Raw genomic sequence first — 20,406 nt, forward strand, 5'->3', positions numbered from 1 at the left:
GCCCCCCCCTTCGCGACGATCCCGGGCTCATATGGTCTACAGGTGACCTTGACCATCTGTCTCTCTTCTTTCTCCCCTTTTTTGTTAATTGTTTACATCTCGACTCTTGTATACGAGCACCGCGACATTCCCTTCGTCGTTTATTACCGCGTTGTGTTTGTTTTAGAAGAAATGCTTTACAGATGTCCGGTTTATAGCCCGATGCGCGTTCTTGCTCCGATTGACTTTCCGAAATTTCCCGAGGTAGCGATCTTGTAAACAACCGAATTCTCGGCGCCATTTTAGGATCTTCACAGATTGGGTGAGAGCAATTGTCCGGCTAACTTATTCCATCTTGCTGCTAATTATTTTGAGGATAGAGAAGCAATTATCTCTCTGGGGCATCTTCAATTTACATGTAAGCTACAACGTGGCTGTCCACAGGGGTCTGTTTGTGGGCCCCTGTTCTGGGATATTTTATTCGATAACTTCTTCCGTACTGATTTCGGCTACCAATGTCGTGTCTATGCATATGCAGACGATGCCTTTTTGGTTTTCTCCTGCTCCATCAAGAAACTACATAGAAAGGGCAGCTACTGACATTTTTAAGAAAGTGTACAACTGGGGTATGAGTAATAAACTCAGTTTCAACATGGCAAAAACTAAGGGAATCGTTTTCTCCTCTCCGGGTGCCTCCGATCTTTACAGACGTGTACCTTGTATCAGGTTTCGTAATGAATCGATAAAGGTTGTAAGTCATCTCACTTTCCTTGGGGTTCTGATTGATCATAAACTCTCTTGGAAACAGCATATAAAACACATTACTAGTCGAAGTAACTTGACCTTTAATGGTCTTTTAAGGGTCGCTAGATGTAATTGGGGCCTCGGTTTTGAGGCAACTAATGCCATATATGATTGCCTGTTTTTACCAACCATTTCATATGCATCTGCTGTTTGGAGTGCTGCTGCCTCTCAATCTCATAACCATCGGCTTCTGAGGTCTGCACAACGGATTGCCTTATTACGACTTACCAGGTGCTATTCCACTGTTTCAAATGCAGCCCTCCCTGTGGTGGCTGGGAAGCTCCCCATCCTACAGTTTCTCCAATTTAATAGCAAACGTTTCTGTATCTCTAGGGGCAGGGATGTTGATATTAATGGAACCATCTTTAATGCCACCATGTTTGAATTAGACAGGCCTGTATCTACACTCCCACATCCTGCTTTAAGGAAGGGACTCTCTCCTCGCGTTACCTCTACAGAGATCGAAGCTTTTACAGATGGATCCAAATCGACGGATGGCACGGCAAGTGCCTTTGTGATCTTTCAGGCCGGCGAAGAAGTCTACAATAATTCCTTTGCTCTACACCCGGAATGCTCTGTCTTCCAAGCTGAGATCTTTGCTGTGCTGATGGCAATCAACTGGTGCAACACTAACTTTGTGAACAAACTGATAAACATCTTCACAGACAGTGCTGCGACTGTTGCTGTTTTGGGGAATAAAGATAACACTCACCCTGTTGCGAACGACATCTTTGCTGCAGCTTCTACGTCTTTTAACAAGTATGCCATCAATTGGATCAAAGGACACAGCGGCATTCCGGGTAATGAACGGGCTGACTTTCTGGCGCGAAACGTAACGCCTAATCCTGATACCCCTCCTGCCTACAATCTCATTCCTAAGTCAAGACTTAAATACCTTATCTGGGACAATGCCTTGGAGACCTGGCAGCTGGATTGGGACAAGATCCCAGAACAACACATAACAAGACGTTTTATCCCAAAGGTCAAGGAACGTATTCAAAGCAAATGGATCCAACCCACACATGATTTAGTCCAATTTTTGACTGAACACGGGCGCTTTCGTGCTTACCTGAAAAGGTTTCACCATTCTAATTCTGACTGCTGTCAGCTATGTGGGGTGCGGGACGGTGTCATGCACTATTTATACAACTGTCCTATGCTGGATGACATTAGGCATCAGTGCATGCAGCATGCCAATATAAGCAATATAGACTGGCCAGTAAAGCCTGATTTTTTTCTGCAAAACAACAGCAACTTTAACTTGTTAAAGAAATTTGTTGTCACTCTACTCCATTAGATGTGGGATCCGTTGACCTGCTCTCTTGTGATCTGATTCACTCTAGCCTTGATGCCAATGCTTTTACATGCCTTGCACTGCTATTACAGCATTTAGACTTTGACGTACAGTAATTTTATTTTAGTTATAGTGCACTTTTATTTTTAATCATTTATTTAATTTTTATTCTTTTTTATTTTAATTCATTTATGTTATTTATTTTATTTTATTTTCCTTTTCTCTGCCATTTTATTGTATCCCTTGTATGACTAACGGCATGTATCTACTATGTACTTTCTGTATTTCTGCCTGGCTGTGCTCAGCGGTGCCAGAGAATAAAGATTATTTGACTGACTGTAGTCGTGTGTCAATCGTGTGTGGTGTCATTTGTTTACTATTAAAGTGCAATTGGTTATTTTTTATGTAGAGTCAAGTTTATTTTTGAAGTTTTATGTTAAAAACATTTACAGTACATACATATGTACATTTGTAGTTGTTTTAAATGAGGTAATTTTAATAAATAATGTACATGTGATTGATTTGAATTTATACTTTCCTTTAACAATCTTAATTCAACATTATTCAAGTAGCCTAAACATTACATAATTGTAAAAACAACGTTGTATTTGAGTTTTTGCCCCAAACATCGTCTTTTCGAGTTACGAACTTTTTGACTTGCGAACGGCCGTTACGAACGGATTAAGTTCGTAAGTAGAGGACTTACTGTATATAACTCGTTGTGCACGTAATCTGTTGTAAAATTTTCTTCTGTTACATGTATTGTTGAGCACTAAAATTTTGTTTTTATTATGTATTTGTAGACTGAATAGTACCCTAAGGATATACTTTAGCGGGGACATGTGTAGTTTCTCTCCAGTTGTGAAACAGTCCAAATATATTATTGGGGGATTTCTATTTGTTAAGTTTTGTGATATTTTGTTGCTATTGTTTTCGTCAATATTTTAAAAATTGACGTGATTTCAAATGTTATCTTTTGTATATAATGAGAAATGCTTATTCTTTGCTTTATATATAAAATAAATTATATATTAGTTACTCATCTTCTAGAAATAGATAAATAATTCTTTCATTAAATACGATAAGTTTCAATAAAACTTTTCGTAAATTATTTAAAATATCGTAAAAACTATTAAAATATACGCGAATACGAATACACCATAATTAACTAAACAATAACATTAATGCCCGATACATTCTAACCTACACGCCATCAATGCCATAAGATATCGGGCTAGATAAAGGCTATAATATTATTTAACAAGCAGGTAGGCCCGGCGTTGCTCGGGCAAAAGTAACGATAGCGAAGATTAAGATTATTACGTTATAGTCACAGAAGAAAAAGAGTAATTTCATCAACGAACTAAGTATTTCTAAAGAAAGGTCGAATTTGAAAATCGAATGTTCTAATACTGTTCGATTTTCACGACGTGTTCTGGTTATATCGATCGATTTTCATCAAACGTTCTAAAGAAGAAAGGTCGAGAAAAACCGAACTAATCTGTTTAAATTTGAAAATCGAATGTGTTCTAATATATTACTCTTTTTCTTTTTCCTTTTTTTTTCCAGAGCCCGTAAATATTGCACGTCGCTTTCTCTTGTTCTCAATTGTTACTTCAAACTATCATCGTTACTTAACACTGTGGTACTTAAATTTGGTACCCTATCTGTATACCAAATTTCAACTTTCAACTCCTAACCGTTTTAGAGAAAATTAAGGTTATTACGTTACAGACAACTTTACCCGTTTTCACAGAATGCAAGAATTGGGTCACTCCTGTTTCCAGATTAATTACAGAATTTTTAGATGGGTCTAAAAATATGTTCGATTTCTCGCAAAAATGAAAAAAACTGCAACTGCGTCTTGCACGTCGCTTTCTCTTAACAATTCCATTGTTACATAACACTTCCATTGTTGACATTTCCATTGTTACTTGACACTTCCATTGTTGACAGAAGTGTTAAGCCTTAATCCTGTCCTTCTCCCCCGTGGGAAGGTATTTCGAAAAATCCCTTCTTAGTGTGCGTTCTCGTGAAGTACCCTAACTATGTACCAAATTTCAACTTTTAACTCCTAACCGTTTGTGCTCTTAACATTTCCATTGTTACGTAACGCTTCCATTGTTGACTCTTCCATTCTTAACGCTTCCATTGTTGACACTTCCATTGTTACTTAACACCCCATTGTTACTTAACACTTACATTGTTACTTAACATTTCCATTGTTGATGGAACTGTTAAGACTTAATCCTGTCCCTCTTCCCTGTGGGGAGGAATTTCGAAAAATCCCTTCTTAGTGTGCGTTCTCCTGACGTACCCTAACTGTGTACCAAATTTCAACTTTCAACTCCTAACCGTTTGGGCTCTGCACTGATTATTATTATGATTATTATTATCAACTCGTCTCGATTATATATATAGATTACGAAATAATTTAATACTAGAGTTAGATGCTATTTCTTACGAACCTTAATAATGATAATTTAATGTTCAGCAATAATAAAAGTTACAAAAATGATTAATTTACTGTGTTTTTTTTATTTCTTACTCCTGTTTTTAGGTATTCGGTATTCGGCCGAATAGTGAAAAATAGGCCGAATAGGCCGAATACCGGATAGTAACCGAATATTCGTTACATCACTAATTTTTATACAAATACGGAAATACGTTTATGTAATTATATTATTTATGCAAAATATTACGTATCAAATAATGAAATGACATTAATTTCTTTAGACGTCTTTATTAATGTCATTGTTGGGAGAAATTCCAATTACTTCTGGTGAAGTGTCGGTGAAAGGAAAGATCTCGTATGCTTCTCAAGAAGCGTGGGTGTTCAACGCAACTATCAAAGAAAATATCTTGTTTGGAGAAGAATATCAAGAAGACAAATATACAAAAATCTTGCATATAACGGCTTTAGAAAAGGTAAGATGATTTTTAGTCTTATTAGCAATACAGTGTAACTTCGCTTAACGAGCATAATTCCTTCCAGAATCTTCCACTTCAGCTGATACCAGTGTAACGATTTGCCGACTTTCAAGGGGTTACAATTAATCCCGCGTCAGGATGAGCCTAAGGGATCCCGTGTATGTGGGAGGAGGCGAAGGAGGCAAATGAAAACAAGTGTTTACATGCGGAAAACCGTTTATTTGGACGAATTCATGCTTACATCGGTTAGATAGTTCCAAATCTCAGCGATCTTCAGAAACGTGAGAGTTCGGCTGGTTGATCTATCCAGTCCCGGGCGGACGAGAAGCGCCGTTGGACGATGGAGACGAGCGGTGCACACTTAGATGTTCTGAGCGACGACACTACACACACCGTCGGCTTAATCCATAAGAGGTAGTTCGTAATTCCAACGTCAATTACTCTTTCGACCTTGAAGTCCCAGTTTTTGTACGTTTTTCTCGTGTACTATCCACCTTTCGGATTGGTCCCTCGTCCCTTTCCCCGTTTCCCGATTGGTCACCCCTTTGTTTTTAAGCGCAGAACGAGACCATGTCGGGTCGCGGGAGAGGTCCGATTCGAGGTGTCTATTTGTCACCCTTTGTCGACTATGCTCGGAGATTGTTGATAGAACAACAACACCTGCACTCATAATTTAATCCGTTGTTTATAATTGATGTCATTCTGGAATTCTAACGATCACGCGATATTTTTCTATCTCTCCAATTTTTCCCCTTTTCTGAAATTGTTTTCCTAAGTTCAATTTTTTCCTTTGAATACTTGTGTCAAACTTATACCTCTTTATGAGCGCGTGTGTCATAGTTCTACCTTTGGATTGAACATTAACAGGTCGTTTAACACCGTTCGACATCGTCCCGAGACTCGTTGTTTACATTTTTCGTTACGTTGTTTTGATCAAGAGTTTTTTTTTCTCTCTCTCTCTCTCTCATATAATTTATCGTTATTTTTTCCACAACAGAATTCTACATTTTTGCGATTTCGGACCTCGTCTGGGTCCTTACAGCAATACAGTGGAACCTCGCTTAACGAGCATAATTCCTTCTAGAATCTTACTCGTAATACGAAATACTCGTTAAGCAAAACGATTTTTCCCGATATAAATTAATGTAAAATACGATAATGCGTTTCATGCCGGAAAAAATACCCAAACATTTTACGTATAACGTTTATTCAAAGAAAATTATACAATATACATTGTTAAGGAGCGTGAGTCGTCTTCATCTTATCTTCTAGCGCGGAATGAACCAACCTGGAATGCAAATTCGATTTGCAGAAAACAAAAAAATTACAGATAATATGTCTACTGAACACAGCAAACGGTATGCCAATTTGTTTGACTATGTAAAGGCTATAATTAAATATTACAAATTAATTTATTTGACTAGAGGTAGGCATTTATGATGCCATCTCGTATTAAATTTAATAATTATGAATAATTAATTTTGAATTTAAACATTTAAAAAATTTAATTTGGAATTGTGATTAAATTTAATACGAGATGGAATCATAACTGCCTACCTCTAGTCAAATTAATTAATTTCTAATATCTAGCCTTCACGTAGCCCAAAAATTGTAGCATATCGTTTGGCGTATTTATTATATAACGGCGCAATAGTTGTTGAGGTTTATACTTAATATGTCTGAACACAAGGTTGGAAAAATTTGTGATCACAAACGATGCTAACAAGCTAGCGAAACGAGTGCTAAACATAGACTGACGTAGCATGCGCACAATTCGGGACTTTCCTTCTCCTTGTCACTCGTTACGTGAAACGTCGCTTGTTAAGAGAGTCATTTCTACAATTTGTTTTGCACGTTATGCGAGTTATTAGTAATAAGAGGTGCTCGTTAAGCGAGGTTCCACTGTGATATTTTTAGGCATATGGTACTAGGAGTGCAATCCGTGTTGACGCAATTTCCGTTGTTGTCAGCTCTGAAGATTTTTAAGACATCCAATGATCTTATGTAGTATTGTTCAAAAACCCTGTGTATCAGGGTAGCCTCGTCCCAACAGGACGAAACCCCCGGATCGGTGGCATAACGGGACAGAGCAGTATTAACATTTACCTTTGCTACATCGTATTTGTGATCTCGTAAACGCCTAATCTGCATGTGGATCCGATATATGTCAGTCTCCTGTTAAACCGTTCATCTTGTAATGGATACGGTAAACTCCTGGTGATCTTGCTTCATCTGAGCTGTCTTTAGCGTTAGATACAATGCGAAAAACGACGGGTTTATAAGTTACGCGTAGACTTGATCGAATCTTGTGTGTAAGGACGGGTCGTAGCTTAGAATTACCTGATTACCCTCGCTTTGCTCTTGGATGACTTAGCTTAATGTGTGGAAGCTAGAGCATTGATTAATGAACAGCTGTATCCATGCGTGGAAGCGATAAGCTTACCTAGAACTACTTTCTTGTTGATATCGGACAGTTCAGTACAATGTGAGTACAAGGCTAGGACGCGGAAAACGGATAAAACCATGGGTCAGCTGAGTTAGCCGGTATAAAGAGGGGATGTATATAGGTTTGCGGTAAATCGTGGTGGTTATCTTATTATGCGCAACTTAAATCTTGACGTCTAAGTACCTTAACTTCTGTGTAGCTTTCTTGATTTAATTCGACACTAAGAAGGAAGACGTAAAAATATTTTTAATTCACACAGCATTTGTTGAGCAAATTAATCACTTGACCATTACCAAAACAGTTAATGGCTCTATGCACATTTGATGGCCAGCAGGGATCCAATATGAGAATTGTTTCTTTTCGTAACAGATGCAGTAGCCTACCTTATGTGGTGAAAACGGGAGAGGGTCAAATTTTTTTCTGAAAATGCTTCCTATTACGTGCATAGATCAAACATTAAATTGTGTCTGTCAAAAAGTACGTGAAAGTTTTCCAAACATTAATGAATTAATTTCAAGCGTAAACAAGTTTTTGTGAAGGTGCAATCTAGAAGTTGGGAGTGTTTAGGGTGACTGCCCAATATTCCGTTACCTCTCAAACCTGTAATAACCGGATAAGGTACCTGCATAAATGCTTCTCAGTATTATGCTGATAATTACGAAAGGATAAGGAGAATCATTTCAAGTTTGAACTGGACGATGCAATCAGCATAGATGCTCGAAATTGTTTTACAGAAAAAGCTATTAAACATGAATTCGCTATTGTAAAAGCAAACTTTGAATTTCTTGAAAACGTTATCATTAAAAGGATACTGCTATATACTTGTCAATGCACATTATATAGAACATAATGATCTTATATTTTTATTTTTACTATTTTTAGGATATTAGCTTATTTCCTAAAGGAGATCTGACTATTGTAGGAGAAAGAGGAGTGATAATGAGCGGTGGGCAGAAGGCAAGAATTAATCTAGCAAGGTAAGACAGGTCTCATGTAATATTATATATTTCTACGAGTGCAACTATTTTAATGGCAATAAGACATTTTAATGAAACTCAGCTATCGCTTATACGTAATTGGTTTTCATTTTAGTCATTACATCTTGATAAAAAGCGTCGCCCAAAATCTATGTCGTTTCACTCTTTAATGATGTTTTCTTAATTTTCTGTGATGTAATCCTGTAAGCTTTGCAAGACAGAGAACTGAAAATAATGTAGAATTTAAAAAATATATTCACAGAAAAACAAGAAAAATATTTATTGTTATTAGATAAAATCACATTAGAATGGTCACTTTGTGACCTGATAGTAGGAGCATCTTCTAAGCTGTTCTATATTTTATTGCTCTCTCTTCTACTTCTTAGAATAAAACACGGGAAATACTATAGAACGATGGAAAAAGAAACGTTTTATTTACTTGTTTTTGTTGGAAAACGATAAATTTTTTTAAATTCGAAATACCGTATCTACACTTAACTGTCGTGTAGCCTCACATATAGTGTCAAATGAAAATGAAGTGTAAAGATTAGAAAGCATTTAGCACAGAAGAAAAGATCTATAAAAATAAATATAGGCTTGATTTAATGTTTGAGCAATATTTCTTGAGCTTAATGATGATTTTTATATTTTTCAGAGCGTTATATCTGGATGCTGACATTTTCCTCCTGGATGATCCACTGAGTGCTGTTGATGTTCCAGTGGCTAAACATATATTCGAAAAGTAAATATTTGAATTACACTTTTTGCTCATTTTAACACATTTCAGTTTTTTATTTATTTCAGATGTATAAAAGAATATTTGAAAGACAAGATTTGCATTCTCGTTACGCATCAAATTCAATTTTTAATCTCTACAAGCAAAATTTTAGTGTTAAAGAAGGTAAATATATAGCTTATAAAATTTGTTTTTTAATTATTTTATGTGGTAATAACAACATTATAATCAATTTTAACAATACATGAATTTTAACACTATAAAGTTCAGATTAACATAAAAAGTTATGAAGTTCATTGGATTGATTAAATTTCACCCCCACGAAATATATAACATATCAATATAATAGTTGTATAATAGTATACTGTATATGGACAATATTTAAACTCTCTACCGAAAAAGATTAATTTTTGCAGAATGACTGTTAATTTAATTCGCCAGACTCACCTTTATTTGTTTCTGAGATAGTTTTATTGAAAGAACTAACGTTTTCGGCCTACTCAATAGGCCATCCTCAGGCTTAACTTTCGAAAACGGAACATTGGCGTTCCATTAAAAGAATACATTTGTTTAAAAATTCAAAGCATCAGTAACGCAAAAAAAGAAGAACAGGATAATATATAAAAATATAAATATACAATAAAATAAAAATAGTGAAAACAAGAAGTAAAAATAAAAAATAAAGCAAAAAATAAAAATAAATCTACTGGTGATACTTTATATAAACATAGTAGCAAATTGTTAAGGAATAATTGATAAAAAAATGTGAATATAAACTAAGGCAAGACTACAAGGTCGTGTTAAATTTCTCGACTACAAATTTCCAAGCTGTCGGTAGGCTGTCTGCGTCCCTCGTATTTATGCATGTCTCTTCCAGCTTACTTTTGTAAATTTCAATTTTTTCAGCGGTATTTGCTAACGTTGGGGAGCTCAAGGGTTTGACAATAACCGTTTTTTTCCATTGAATTATTGAGCCTTGGGTTTGCGCGAACTGCGAAAGTACCGTTGCGTTGAAGCCTTTTCTGACATCATACTTGTGTTCTTTAAGTCTTATCCCTAAGTTTCTTGTTGTGACTCCAATGTAGTCTTTTTCGATTCCTAGTTCTGTGTTCTCGTAAGGGATTTTGTACACTCCTGCCTTTTCTTCTTTTTTAATGTGATCTTTATCATTTCTTAAGATTGTGTATAGGTTCGGAGCTCTTTTTAGAACCATTCTGGTCTCCTTGCGGTTTGCAATTTCTTTCATAATGCCTTTTGTATTCTTGGTGTAAGTAAACTTTGTGACTTTACTGGGAACGTGTTTTGAACTTCTTGCTGTGCCCATCTCATATTTTCTAACTATTCCTGCTATTGTGCCTTTTTTATATCCTAGGATTCGGCTACTTGTACGATTCTGTCGATTTCCTTAGTTCTGTCAACAACGTTGTCACAATAGATAAAGGCTCTTCTGATAAGAGCTCGGAATGCTGCCAGCTTATAACTGTATGGGCCATTAGATTGCGATGGAATGTAAGGTGGGCTGTGCGATGGTTTGATGTAAACGTTGGTAGAAAAATGCCCTTTTTTGAACACAATGTTAATGTCTAGAAAATGGATAACCAAGGAACTCTTTTGCTCCATTCTCAATTTTAGGCCGTCATTGTTGTTGTTTATTCCTTCTAGGAATTTACATATCATACCATTATTCTTCCATAAAGTAAGGACATCGTGCACGTATGTTTTAAAATATATTATATCCTTTCTAGAATCATACAGGACTCTTTTCTCCAGTTTTCTAATGATCAACTCGCATAATATTCCTGAGATTGGACTCCCCGTGGAACTCCCCGTTTTTGCCTGTATGCTTGGCCGTTGAAACTAAAGCAGGATCATAACATATTAAATTAGCCATTTCTGATATCTCCTCGTTGTAACGTATTAATCCAAGGTTTATATCAAACAAGAATTCTAAAAGGGCTTCCTTGCTCGATCTAAATCTAGGGCTCGATTTTTATGGAAGGATACATGTTTTCATAATCAAATACCGTCGCTACTTCCTCTTCCATTAATGATATGTTTTGTATTTCCTTGACCACCTTCGCAGGATTTTGTGCCACTAGTACAGTGTTATCAAGCTGAGAGGAGATAAATCTGTGTAATCTTTTTTCTAAGATAAAAGTCGGTCCCTTGCGTTTTTCTACTATTGGCCCTATTTCTTTCCCTTCTTTGCGAGTTTTGGCGAATGCAAACAATCTTGGCATTCCAGGTCTTGCGTTACGGCATTTCTTAAGAAAGGGTTATCATAAAGAGACAAACGTACAAAAAAGCGTCGGAGGATTACTTCTCAAAAACAGAATGTGAAAAAGTCGAAAACAAAATCACTTGACGACAATTTATGAAACTGCATCAGGACATCCAGTGGGTCAAGCACAAATCTGACAAACGAATAGTGTTTAGTGATTTATATCCACTGGACAGTGATGAGTTTAAAAACAGTTACATTTTCTTTCTATGCATGGTACGAGTAATTACAGAATAGAGATTTTACTACCAATTTAAAAACGCTTTGGTGAACATACTAGTTATAAGATAATTGTTACTGATAAATTCGGTAAAAATTGGTAAACAAGTAATAACTTTTCGAATTCAAATACGCATTTGTGTACATTTTCAGGCATACAAAATTTTTATATAAAAAACATCCAGGCGATTGTATTTATATACGCGATTAATATATTTCAGGGAAAATGTGAATTCATTGGAAATTTCAATGAATTGAAAAATTTAGAAATGCATACAGAAGTTTTGCGAAAAGATGTCTCTGAAAATAGCACTGATCTAGAGACTGCAGTTTTCAATGATAATGATATAATTGGAATTCCTCAATGTAATATGAATGATGACATTGAAGAGAGTAACAAGAGTAATGAGGTATGAAATTATTTATTAAACAAATATCAGTGTAAAAAATTTTGAAATAGAATAACTGACGTTAACTTAAGCAGTTTTCATTTCTCAAACAATTGCACAATGTCCAATAAAACAATTGCATAATTGTCTAATTTTTTACTATAAAAGCAGCTTATATTAAAAAGAGTACTTTCTTTCGTAAGTGTATATGAAGTAAGTATAACATATCTAATTTACTATTAATATGAAGAAATTATCCTTTAGGTTCTTATAGTTAGAAATTACATATTAAAATAGTTATTCCAGATTTAAGCAAACTTCCATCGAATAATTTATATAGTTTTTAAAACATTATTACCTGTAGGAATCCGAAAATAACCAAACACCACGTGAAAATGAAGTTAAGATACTAGGAATTTCAGTTTATAAATCATACATGAATGCCGGAGCAGGATTTTTCCTCAAGATTGTTATTTTATCCATGTTCATTATAGCGCAATCCCTTACATGTGCCAGTGACTATTGGCTAATCAAATGGTATGATATTATTATAAATTATGCTTCTATACGTGAACTAATTTTTATATAAAATGTTTGATGAAAACATCATTACATTATGTAAGCCACGTTCAATTTCACATGAAATGATTTTCACTGAATTCGTTTCGAATATTTATGCAGATATATTACCAGTTTATTACTCGGTACTGTACATTTGAACATCGTTTATATGTATTATTTATATTTAATGCACTTTAGTAGTTTAAATGTATTTCATTCTGTTAAACAAATAGAAAAATAAAAACGTTTACTTGTTATTTTATGTTTAATTTTCAGGTTGCAAGATATTAGAATATATAACCAAAATATAGAGAATATCGACAATATTACATCTAACACGAGTATTTTTTACAACACTGAAGACAAGCATTTTTATCGCAGTCAATATTTCAACTTGTATGTTTACGTTGGATTCATGTGTGCTATATTTCTAGCAACGCTACCTTCTGGATTATTAATATACAGATTCTTTACAATGGCTTCTTCCAAGCTGCACAACAATATGCTTCGTTGTATCACTCGAACTCCGATATCATTTTTGGATAACAATCCCGTTGGTATATAAAATGTATTTATTTATTTTATCGTTAATCTAAAGAGTTTTTAAAGAAATTAGGAAAGAAATTATTCGATAACATGTAACTTACGTAATTAAACATGCTGTTTCTACTTTCATTCATCGTATCACAAATATTTGTTATTGGTTTACATTATAGCATTTGATATGTAACTTTATAGCCTAATACATGTTGTATTCCATAAAAATAACTGAAGAAACCAGGTTGAAAAAATAAAGCTTAGCAAAATCATCTAAATAACTGAAATTTCTGAAAGTTGTGGCATAAGAATAGTGGAACCAGAATTAACAGTGACTCTCAATATGTGATTAAAGTACACATTACACAGACTACAAGTACGGAAAGTTTTGGATAAAGCATTGTCACCGTGATCATACATCGGAAAGATGAGCATTATTGCAGAAAAAGGCTTTGAGCTTTACGAATATTTTTCACTGTTATTGCTCATAGGTGCTCTAATGTTCAGCCAAATTATTGCAAATGCAACAACTTTAAGGGAGAAAGTAATGCTCAAACCCATTTTTTGTGACAATGCTTATTTTTCCAATTTATTATCCAATGCTTCGTCTGAAACTTTCCGCCGTTATAGTCTGTGTAATGTGCACTTTGTTCCCATGTTGAATCTTACTGTCAAATCTGTTTTTAATATTCTTAGGGCACAACTTTTAAAAAATCATTTATTTGGATATTTTTGCTGAGGTTTCTTTTTTCAACCTAGTTTCAACAGATTTTTGATTGGATTTCAAGTATTTTTCAGTCATCGATAACTGACGAAATCACTTTTATGTTAATTCTATATTCGACTGACAATGACGTAATAGCCTGAAGATTTTCTTCAGGATCTAACAGATTAAGTATGAAAACTCTCGTGCAGATCAGATTTATGAATTAAAAACGGGTGTGAAATTAGGTGAGGGTGAGGGTGTCCTGGTTTTCGTGGTAGTCTATATTTTCATCGGGATCCCAGAGAATAAGTATGAAAAATTTGATGCAGATCGACAAAAAGCTAAAGGCAGAGAGAGAGAAGAGGAGAGAGAGAGAGAAAACAGTTTGTCATCTTATATAGACAAGATCTGAAGGAAAGAAAACTCAAAAGAGGAGAAGGAAAATTAAACTGAATGAAAAATTATTAGAGGATGTTGACAGCTTTAGATATCTGTGAACAGAAATATCATAAAACAGAAAGTTAAGCAAATAAATAAGTAGAAGAATACAGCAAGTTGATGGCTTCTATCAGAAATTTGATCTGGAAAAGGATGTGCCACTCAAATGTAAGAAAGTACTTTATCAATTGTACATTACATGCTGAATAAGACCAGAAGAGACGGAATAAGGAATGAAGAAATAAGGTAAAGAACAGAAATGAAAAATTTAGTGAAGAAAATAAAAGAAATTAGACTGAGATGGTTTAAACATAACAAGAGAAAGGAAGAAAATAGAAAACCAAAGTTAGTATTAGAGAAGATGATGAGGAAAGAAGATTTAAGACAAGATCGAGATAGATGTGGATGGACAAGACAGCTGAATACCTAGCATCACTGGGTTAAGGACAAAGAAGAAGAAAAAGATAAACAAAGTTTGTATCTGTATACAGTGATAGACGTCAAATTACGCACGATGAGTGATACGCGCAGGGTCAAATTCGATATGATGTTTTCCTTATTGAACATTTACAAAACAGGCAAAAAGGTGAAATGGGACATTATTTCATAAATATTGTATTTTTAAATCATTAAAACTTGTATTAGTTAAAAGATTGTTTAATAGTAATAGAAAAACGTTATGTCACGCAATACCTAATTGATTAATAACTTTAACTTCGTCATACGAGAGAACACGCTAATCTTTCAATAACTTTCTTAGTTTTGCTGGCAACCAGAAAATTAATGGTGTTACTAAAATATGAAATAAAATGTCACCTCTAATTCTTAAGCATCTTCCTTTTTCGACAGTTTTTTGTTCGTTAATATAAAAATCATAACTAAACAGAAAAAATACAAATAATGTATTTTGCACGTACAGTACAACACGAGTGTAAGAATAGTCCCAAAGGCCATTATCGAATTATCCTTCATCGTGAATGATTTGAACGGTTGATCGATATCAATGCCGCCTTCTGTTGATTCTAGAAAGTTACAATATCTGGTTTTTATTTACTTTAAGTTTGTAAGAAAATTAATAATAATCATATTGGAATAAATATGTTTTACATAAATATTTAATTTAATTAATATTTCTCGTTTCCATATTTTTTAGGAAAAATCTTAATTCGGTTTTCCAAAGATGTTAGTTCCATGGATAATTCGTTACCTTACTTTGCTTTCATTGTGATAAGAGTAAGTTAATTTTCAATATATAGATTTAAATAGAATTATTTATAGAAAGAGCAATGAACATTTAAGAAGAATGGTGTGTAATTCACAAAGATGTATTTGTGAATTACACACGTGGTTGTTTGTTTAAACAAATGTAACTTATAAGAAGTGAAATAAGCACTGTAATCTAATTTTTAACATAAACATCGCCAGTGTTAAGTTACTTAAGTCAGTGATGACCAAGCCTTTGTGTCTTTTTTTCCATCTTACTTATAAGATCCATTTTGACTGTTTCTTTGATAAAATTATTTCCAATTCTTCATCACACCACACATCAATCTTAACTTTGTCATGTCCGCTGTCTCCATCTTATTTTCCCGGGCTTTTGTAATTGTTCACGTATAAGTCATTGCAGGTTTTACCTCGTTTTTGTGTAATTTTCCTTTTATTTTGCAGCTTAAACAAGCTTTTGTTTGTCCTCTTGAATAAAAACAGCTTCATTCTTCTAAAGTTTTGCCTTACATCTTTCTGAACTACGTGATCGTTATCAAATCTTACATTTGACATTGCAATAGCTAAGTGCAAATCGGAAAGAATAATATTCAATTTTGGGGTAGAGGACAGAAATTTCTCATAAGCGTTTTCAAAGTCGACCGTTATGTGTTTTAAAGTGTGTGATTTTCCATTTTCGTTCAACAGTTTCACTGTTTTTGTCAACGTACTTGTTCGTTCATTTTGATGAACTTCAGTGGTCTTCTTTATTTGCATGCCAAAATCGAATGATTGTTCGCACTTTAATTTAACCTATAACCTATGTTCGCTCTTTAATTTAACCTATAACCTATGAAACCTATGTTGCGACTGTCAATGCACTACCACTACTGACCCAAGACAGTGACAGTTCGCATATGTAGTACAACTGTACTTCTACAGAGCATGTGCGTCTTAAACTGATCGGTGCTACATAAACTAAGTGCTGAGCAAACGTATCTCAGTAATCGAGCTTTCCTCTTATGCGAATGAGTGATTATAAAAAATACTCAAAATCGTATATTTTTCGTTTGGATATTTGACTAACTGCCAAGTGCAAGAAAGATTAATGTGTCAACTCGACATCTTCTGAGAACTCGCGAGCAAATCTGGAGAAGACGAGATATCACAAATTTTTTTAACTGGACTTAATTAGAAGGGTCTACAGTTTTTATAGGGCGAAAAGAGTAAAAATAATAATAATTTGAGTTTCAAAATTTTGAAAATTGAAATACCGGTATTTGTTACGACTATAAAATGAAAATCTGAATACAGTAAAATTGCGCTACCTAATTCGGACAAATTTTTCCAAACATTAATTTTCAATTTCTTGAGAATAGAAAAATTACAATTATCGTGTATCTCGTGAATTATGTTACTGCACATTCCTGGAATGTGCAGTAACATAATTTACGCAGAATGCACGAGAGCAGAGATTTATTCTACAGATTAGCAGAGATTTATTGTGTATAAACTCTTGCAAAAAAGCTTTTTTAACAGAAATGTATAATTCAATAAATGTGATGAGAAATAGATTAATTTTTTCGTATTTTTACTCATGTCAGAACAATTTCTTAAGAGATCGACTCGTATATTTAGTAAAAGAAAATATAATATAGAATCTATCGTGAGTCTGGAAGCATAGGAATTACGCTGATCATTGCCTATTCTTTTAGAAAGGGCATGGAGATTAATAAAAAAGAAATAATTATCATTGAAATTTCAGAATAATTTTCATCTGCAAAACCCGCAATGAGTGAGTTGTTGTTGAAGATTTAGCCGATTGCATCCAGGCCTCTGTTAGGCCGTGACTCCACTAGCGTAAAAACGGCCGTAAAATCCCCTCGACGTAAAAGCTTTTAATCACGTGGCTTATTTGCGTTTACGCCCTGATTGCATTGGAGGTCTGGCTAGCGAAGCTTTTTACGGCGACACGGTACTATTACGGTTGTATACGTGATATATCGATATAAAAACAATGATTATATTCTACGAGTTTTTTCTGTACTATAATTACAAATGTAGTAAAAATAATATCTTTAATTTCATTTATTAACTTTTATTATTGTATTCATTAAGATAATATACAGCACTTATGAGCTCAGCTTTTTGTATATACTCCTCTAAATAAAGGATTTTCCTTTGGTCGTCCATATCTCGTGTTTTTAGGCATTTCATTATTATAATTCGGGATACCTCTTACTCGTAGATAGACGAATACTTTCGATGTTTTCGATAAATCTTTCCGGAATCTATTCTACTCTTTCCTAAGTAGCGACGACAGAACGTACACAAAAGCTCGTTTTCCGCCATTTTTGCACCGTGTTACAATGACTAGAGTTCACTGACTTCTGATTGGTGTATGGTACCGTTCTACGGCTGTATTCGCTTCGAAAGTTGAACACTGCTCAACTCGTTTTTACGTTAGTTTTACGACCTGCTCAGGCGTAAAATATCATGGCCACTTGATTAAAAGCTTTTACGGCGAAGGGTTTTAGGGCCGTTTTTACGCTAGTGGAGTCGCGGCCTTATACAGTTCTCTGGATGAAGCTAGCTACACTCTTCGTTTCTTTATTTATTGTTACAAAATACAGCAAAAATCCCGTAAGAAAAATGATATACACACCTTAAACAATATAAGAAAAGAAAACTTTTTCAACTACTCACTAGATGACGAGTCTTTACCATAAAATGATTTAAATTATTATTATTTTTTTGTTAATCTCCATGCCACTGATAAAAAACAGATATGTACTGTACATAATAACTATAGTTCCAGACCTATGAGACATCTTCATGCATTACTTAACAAAGAGATGCCAATTCAAATGCAATGTTAGAATTACTTTACTTATAAAATCTAAATTTTAACATCTCGAATTATTTATTATTTATTTGCAATTTATATTTTTTAATTTTAGACATGTTTTCTTGTTGTCGGCATGTGTGTTCTTCAAGTTATACTCTGTCCTTACCTATTTCTAACGAATGCTGTCCTTTTAGTAATATTCTGTGCTTTGTGGACAATCTTTAGCCGAGTGTTGAAAAGCGTAAAACGTTTGGAAAAAAAATGTAAGTATTTCGAATATATAAGCGTTTATTGTATTTAGCATGTAGAACATTGGCGATGGAATTTGTGAATAGGAGTTATGACTCGATAAACAATCAATTTTAAGCTGCCGAGTGACAATGCAAAAGAATCAAAACAATTATTTTATTTCATAAGCTAAACAGTTTCTTAAAGATCATGTGACAAAAGTTGTATTAATTCTCTACAGAAGGAAAAGGTTTTACTCCTGTCAGAACTTTATTTCTTGGAGATTATTATTATTATTATTATTATTATTATTATTATATTATTATTATTATTATTACGCATACTGGATACACTCCTTGATGCGGGAGCAAAACCATCTCCCAAACAACAAAACACTTAGATACAATGAAACGTAAGATCACTAACAAAATTACAAATTACTAGCGGGTGGGCTCAGCGTTGCTCGGGCAAAATTAACGGATAGTGAAGATTAAGATTATTACGTTATAGTCAACCTTACCCGTTTTCACAGAATGCAAGAATTGGGTTCCCCTGTTTCCAGACTAATTAGAGAATTTTTAGTATGGTTCTTAAAAATATGTTCGATTTTTCCGCAAAAACGAAAAAAACTGCATCTGCGTCTTGCACGTCGCTATCTCTTAAAAATTCCATTGTTGTTGTAACACTTTTATTGTTGACAATTCCATTGTTACGTAACACTTCCATCGTTGATAGAAGTGTTAAGCCTTATTCCTGTCCCTCTCCCCCGTGGAGAGGAATTTCGAAAAATCCCTTCTAGTGTGTGTTCTCGTGACGGTTAATGTTACCTAGGTTCCGAGATGGCGAACGGGAAAATTTTCCCTACGTTGGAGACTGTGACGGGGAAAAAATTTTTCCCTCGATTCAAGATGGCCGCGTTTTCCGGCCGCCATCTTGAATTTCTCTGCAGACGTCCGCAACGTTAACCGAAATAACAAAAAAAAAAAAAAGGATTTTTTTACTCACTTTTCGATGGTGTTGCCTACTTCTTCCTACTTTTTTTTTTCCTTTCCGATCCATCTCCTTTTTCGGTTTTGACCAAGCTTGGATACTTTTCCTTTTCTCTTGGTGCGGCTCTTTTCTTCCTCTTTTCTTTTCGATTCGGCTGCTCTTTTATTGGTCGATTGGCGTTTCCCTCTGTTCGATTTATTACTACTTGGCCATATAAACGACAGAATGCAACCCCAAGAAATGTGGCCAAATTTACTTTTAAATGTTCCTTCAAAGGCAGAAGTCTTCGTTCCGCATGTACTACATCGCAAGAAACAGCTTTCTCTATTACTCCGATGATATAATTTGCATTTAGAATCGCACGGAATGCAAACGGACTCGGTCGGCTGTATGCCTAATTTTACAACAAATTTCGGAAATTTCAATGCGTTATCGATACGGGGAGGCAAACCTAGCTCCAAAAAGTCGTCTTCCATTAACTTGTCGAAATCACGGGTGGCGCAACTCGACCGAAATTCGTCGTTGAAACTCAAATCGGCAAAACTACTCATTATCGAATAATTGGCAATAAACTAAACGCGGGGAGGTGGTGAGGAAAAAAAATGAAATATCGTAACCAGAAAGAAAACACAGCAATTATTCCAATACGCAATTCGTCGCAACACTGCAGTAAACGATTCCAACTGGAAACTAGTCGATTTGCATAAAATTGCATTGAAATGAACAGAAATCACGTCACAGATCGAGCATTTGCATATTCGTTCGTAACACCACTACGAATTTCCCGCCGATATTACTCTCGCACGACGTCACGAAAAGGCTCCCTCTACCGTCGCAAA

The 20,406-nt window shown here is 34.7% G+C and overlaps 1 protein-coding gene across 1 annotated transcript in view; it reads left to right on the plus strand.

Moving 5' to 3' along the window:
- The window catches only part of LOC136978155 (ATP-binding cassette sub-family C member 4-like), a 76,698-nt gene that overhangs the window by 33,763 nt on the left and 22,529 nt on the right, over positions 1–20,406 (plus strand). The window contains exons 7-15 of the mRNA XM_067273808.1: positions 4,814–5,005; positions 8,337–8,431; positions 9,087–9,173; positions 9,236–9,332; positions 11,889–12,077; positions 12,421–12,593; positions 12,894–13,174; positions 15,452–15,531; positions 18,462–18,612. Coding sequence (XP_067129909.1) covers positions 4,814–5,005; positions 8,337–8,431; positions 9,087–9,173; positions 9,236–9,332; positions 11,889–12,077; positions 12,421–12,593; positions 12,894–13,174; positions 15,452–15,531; positions 18,462–18,612 — 1,345 coding nt within the window. The remainder of the gene's footprint in view (positions 1–4,813; positions 5,006–8,336; positions 8,432–9,086; positions 9,174–9,235; positions 9,333–11,888; positions 12,078–12,420; positions 12,594–12,893; positions 13,175–15,451; positions 15,532–18,461; positions 18,613–20,406) is intronic.

The sequence above is a fragment of the Centruroides vittatus genome, unplaced genomic scaffold (genome assembly GCF_030686945.1).
Source record: "Centruroides vittatus isolate TY-2023 unplaced genomic scaffold, ASM3068694v2 contig_5, whole genome shotgun sequence".
In the NCBI taxonomy this organism is placed as follows: Eukaryota; Metazoa; Arthropoda; class Arachnida; order Scorpiones; family Buthidae; genus Centruroides; species Centruroides vittatus.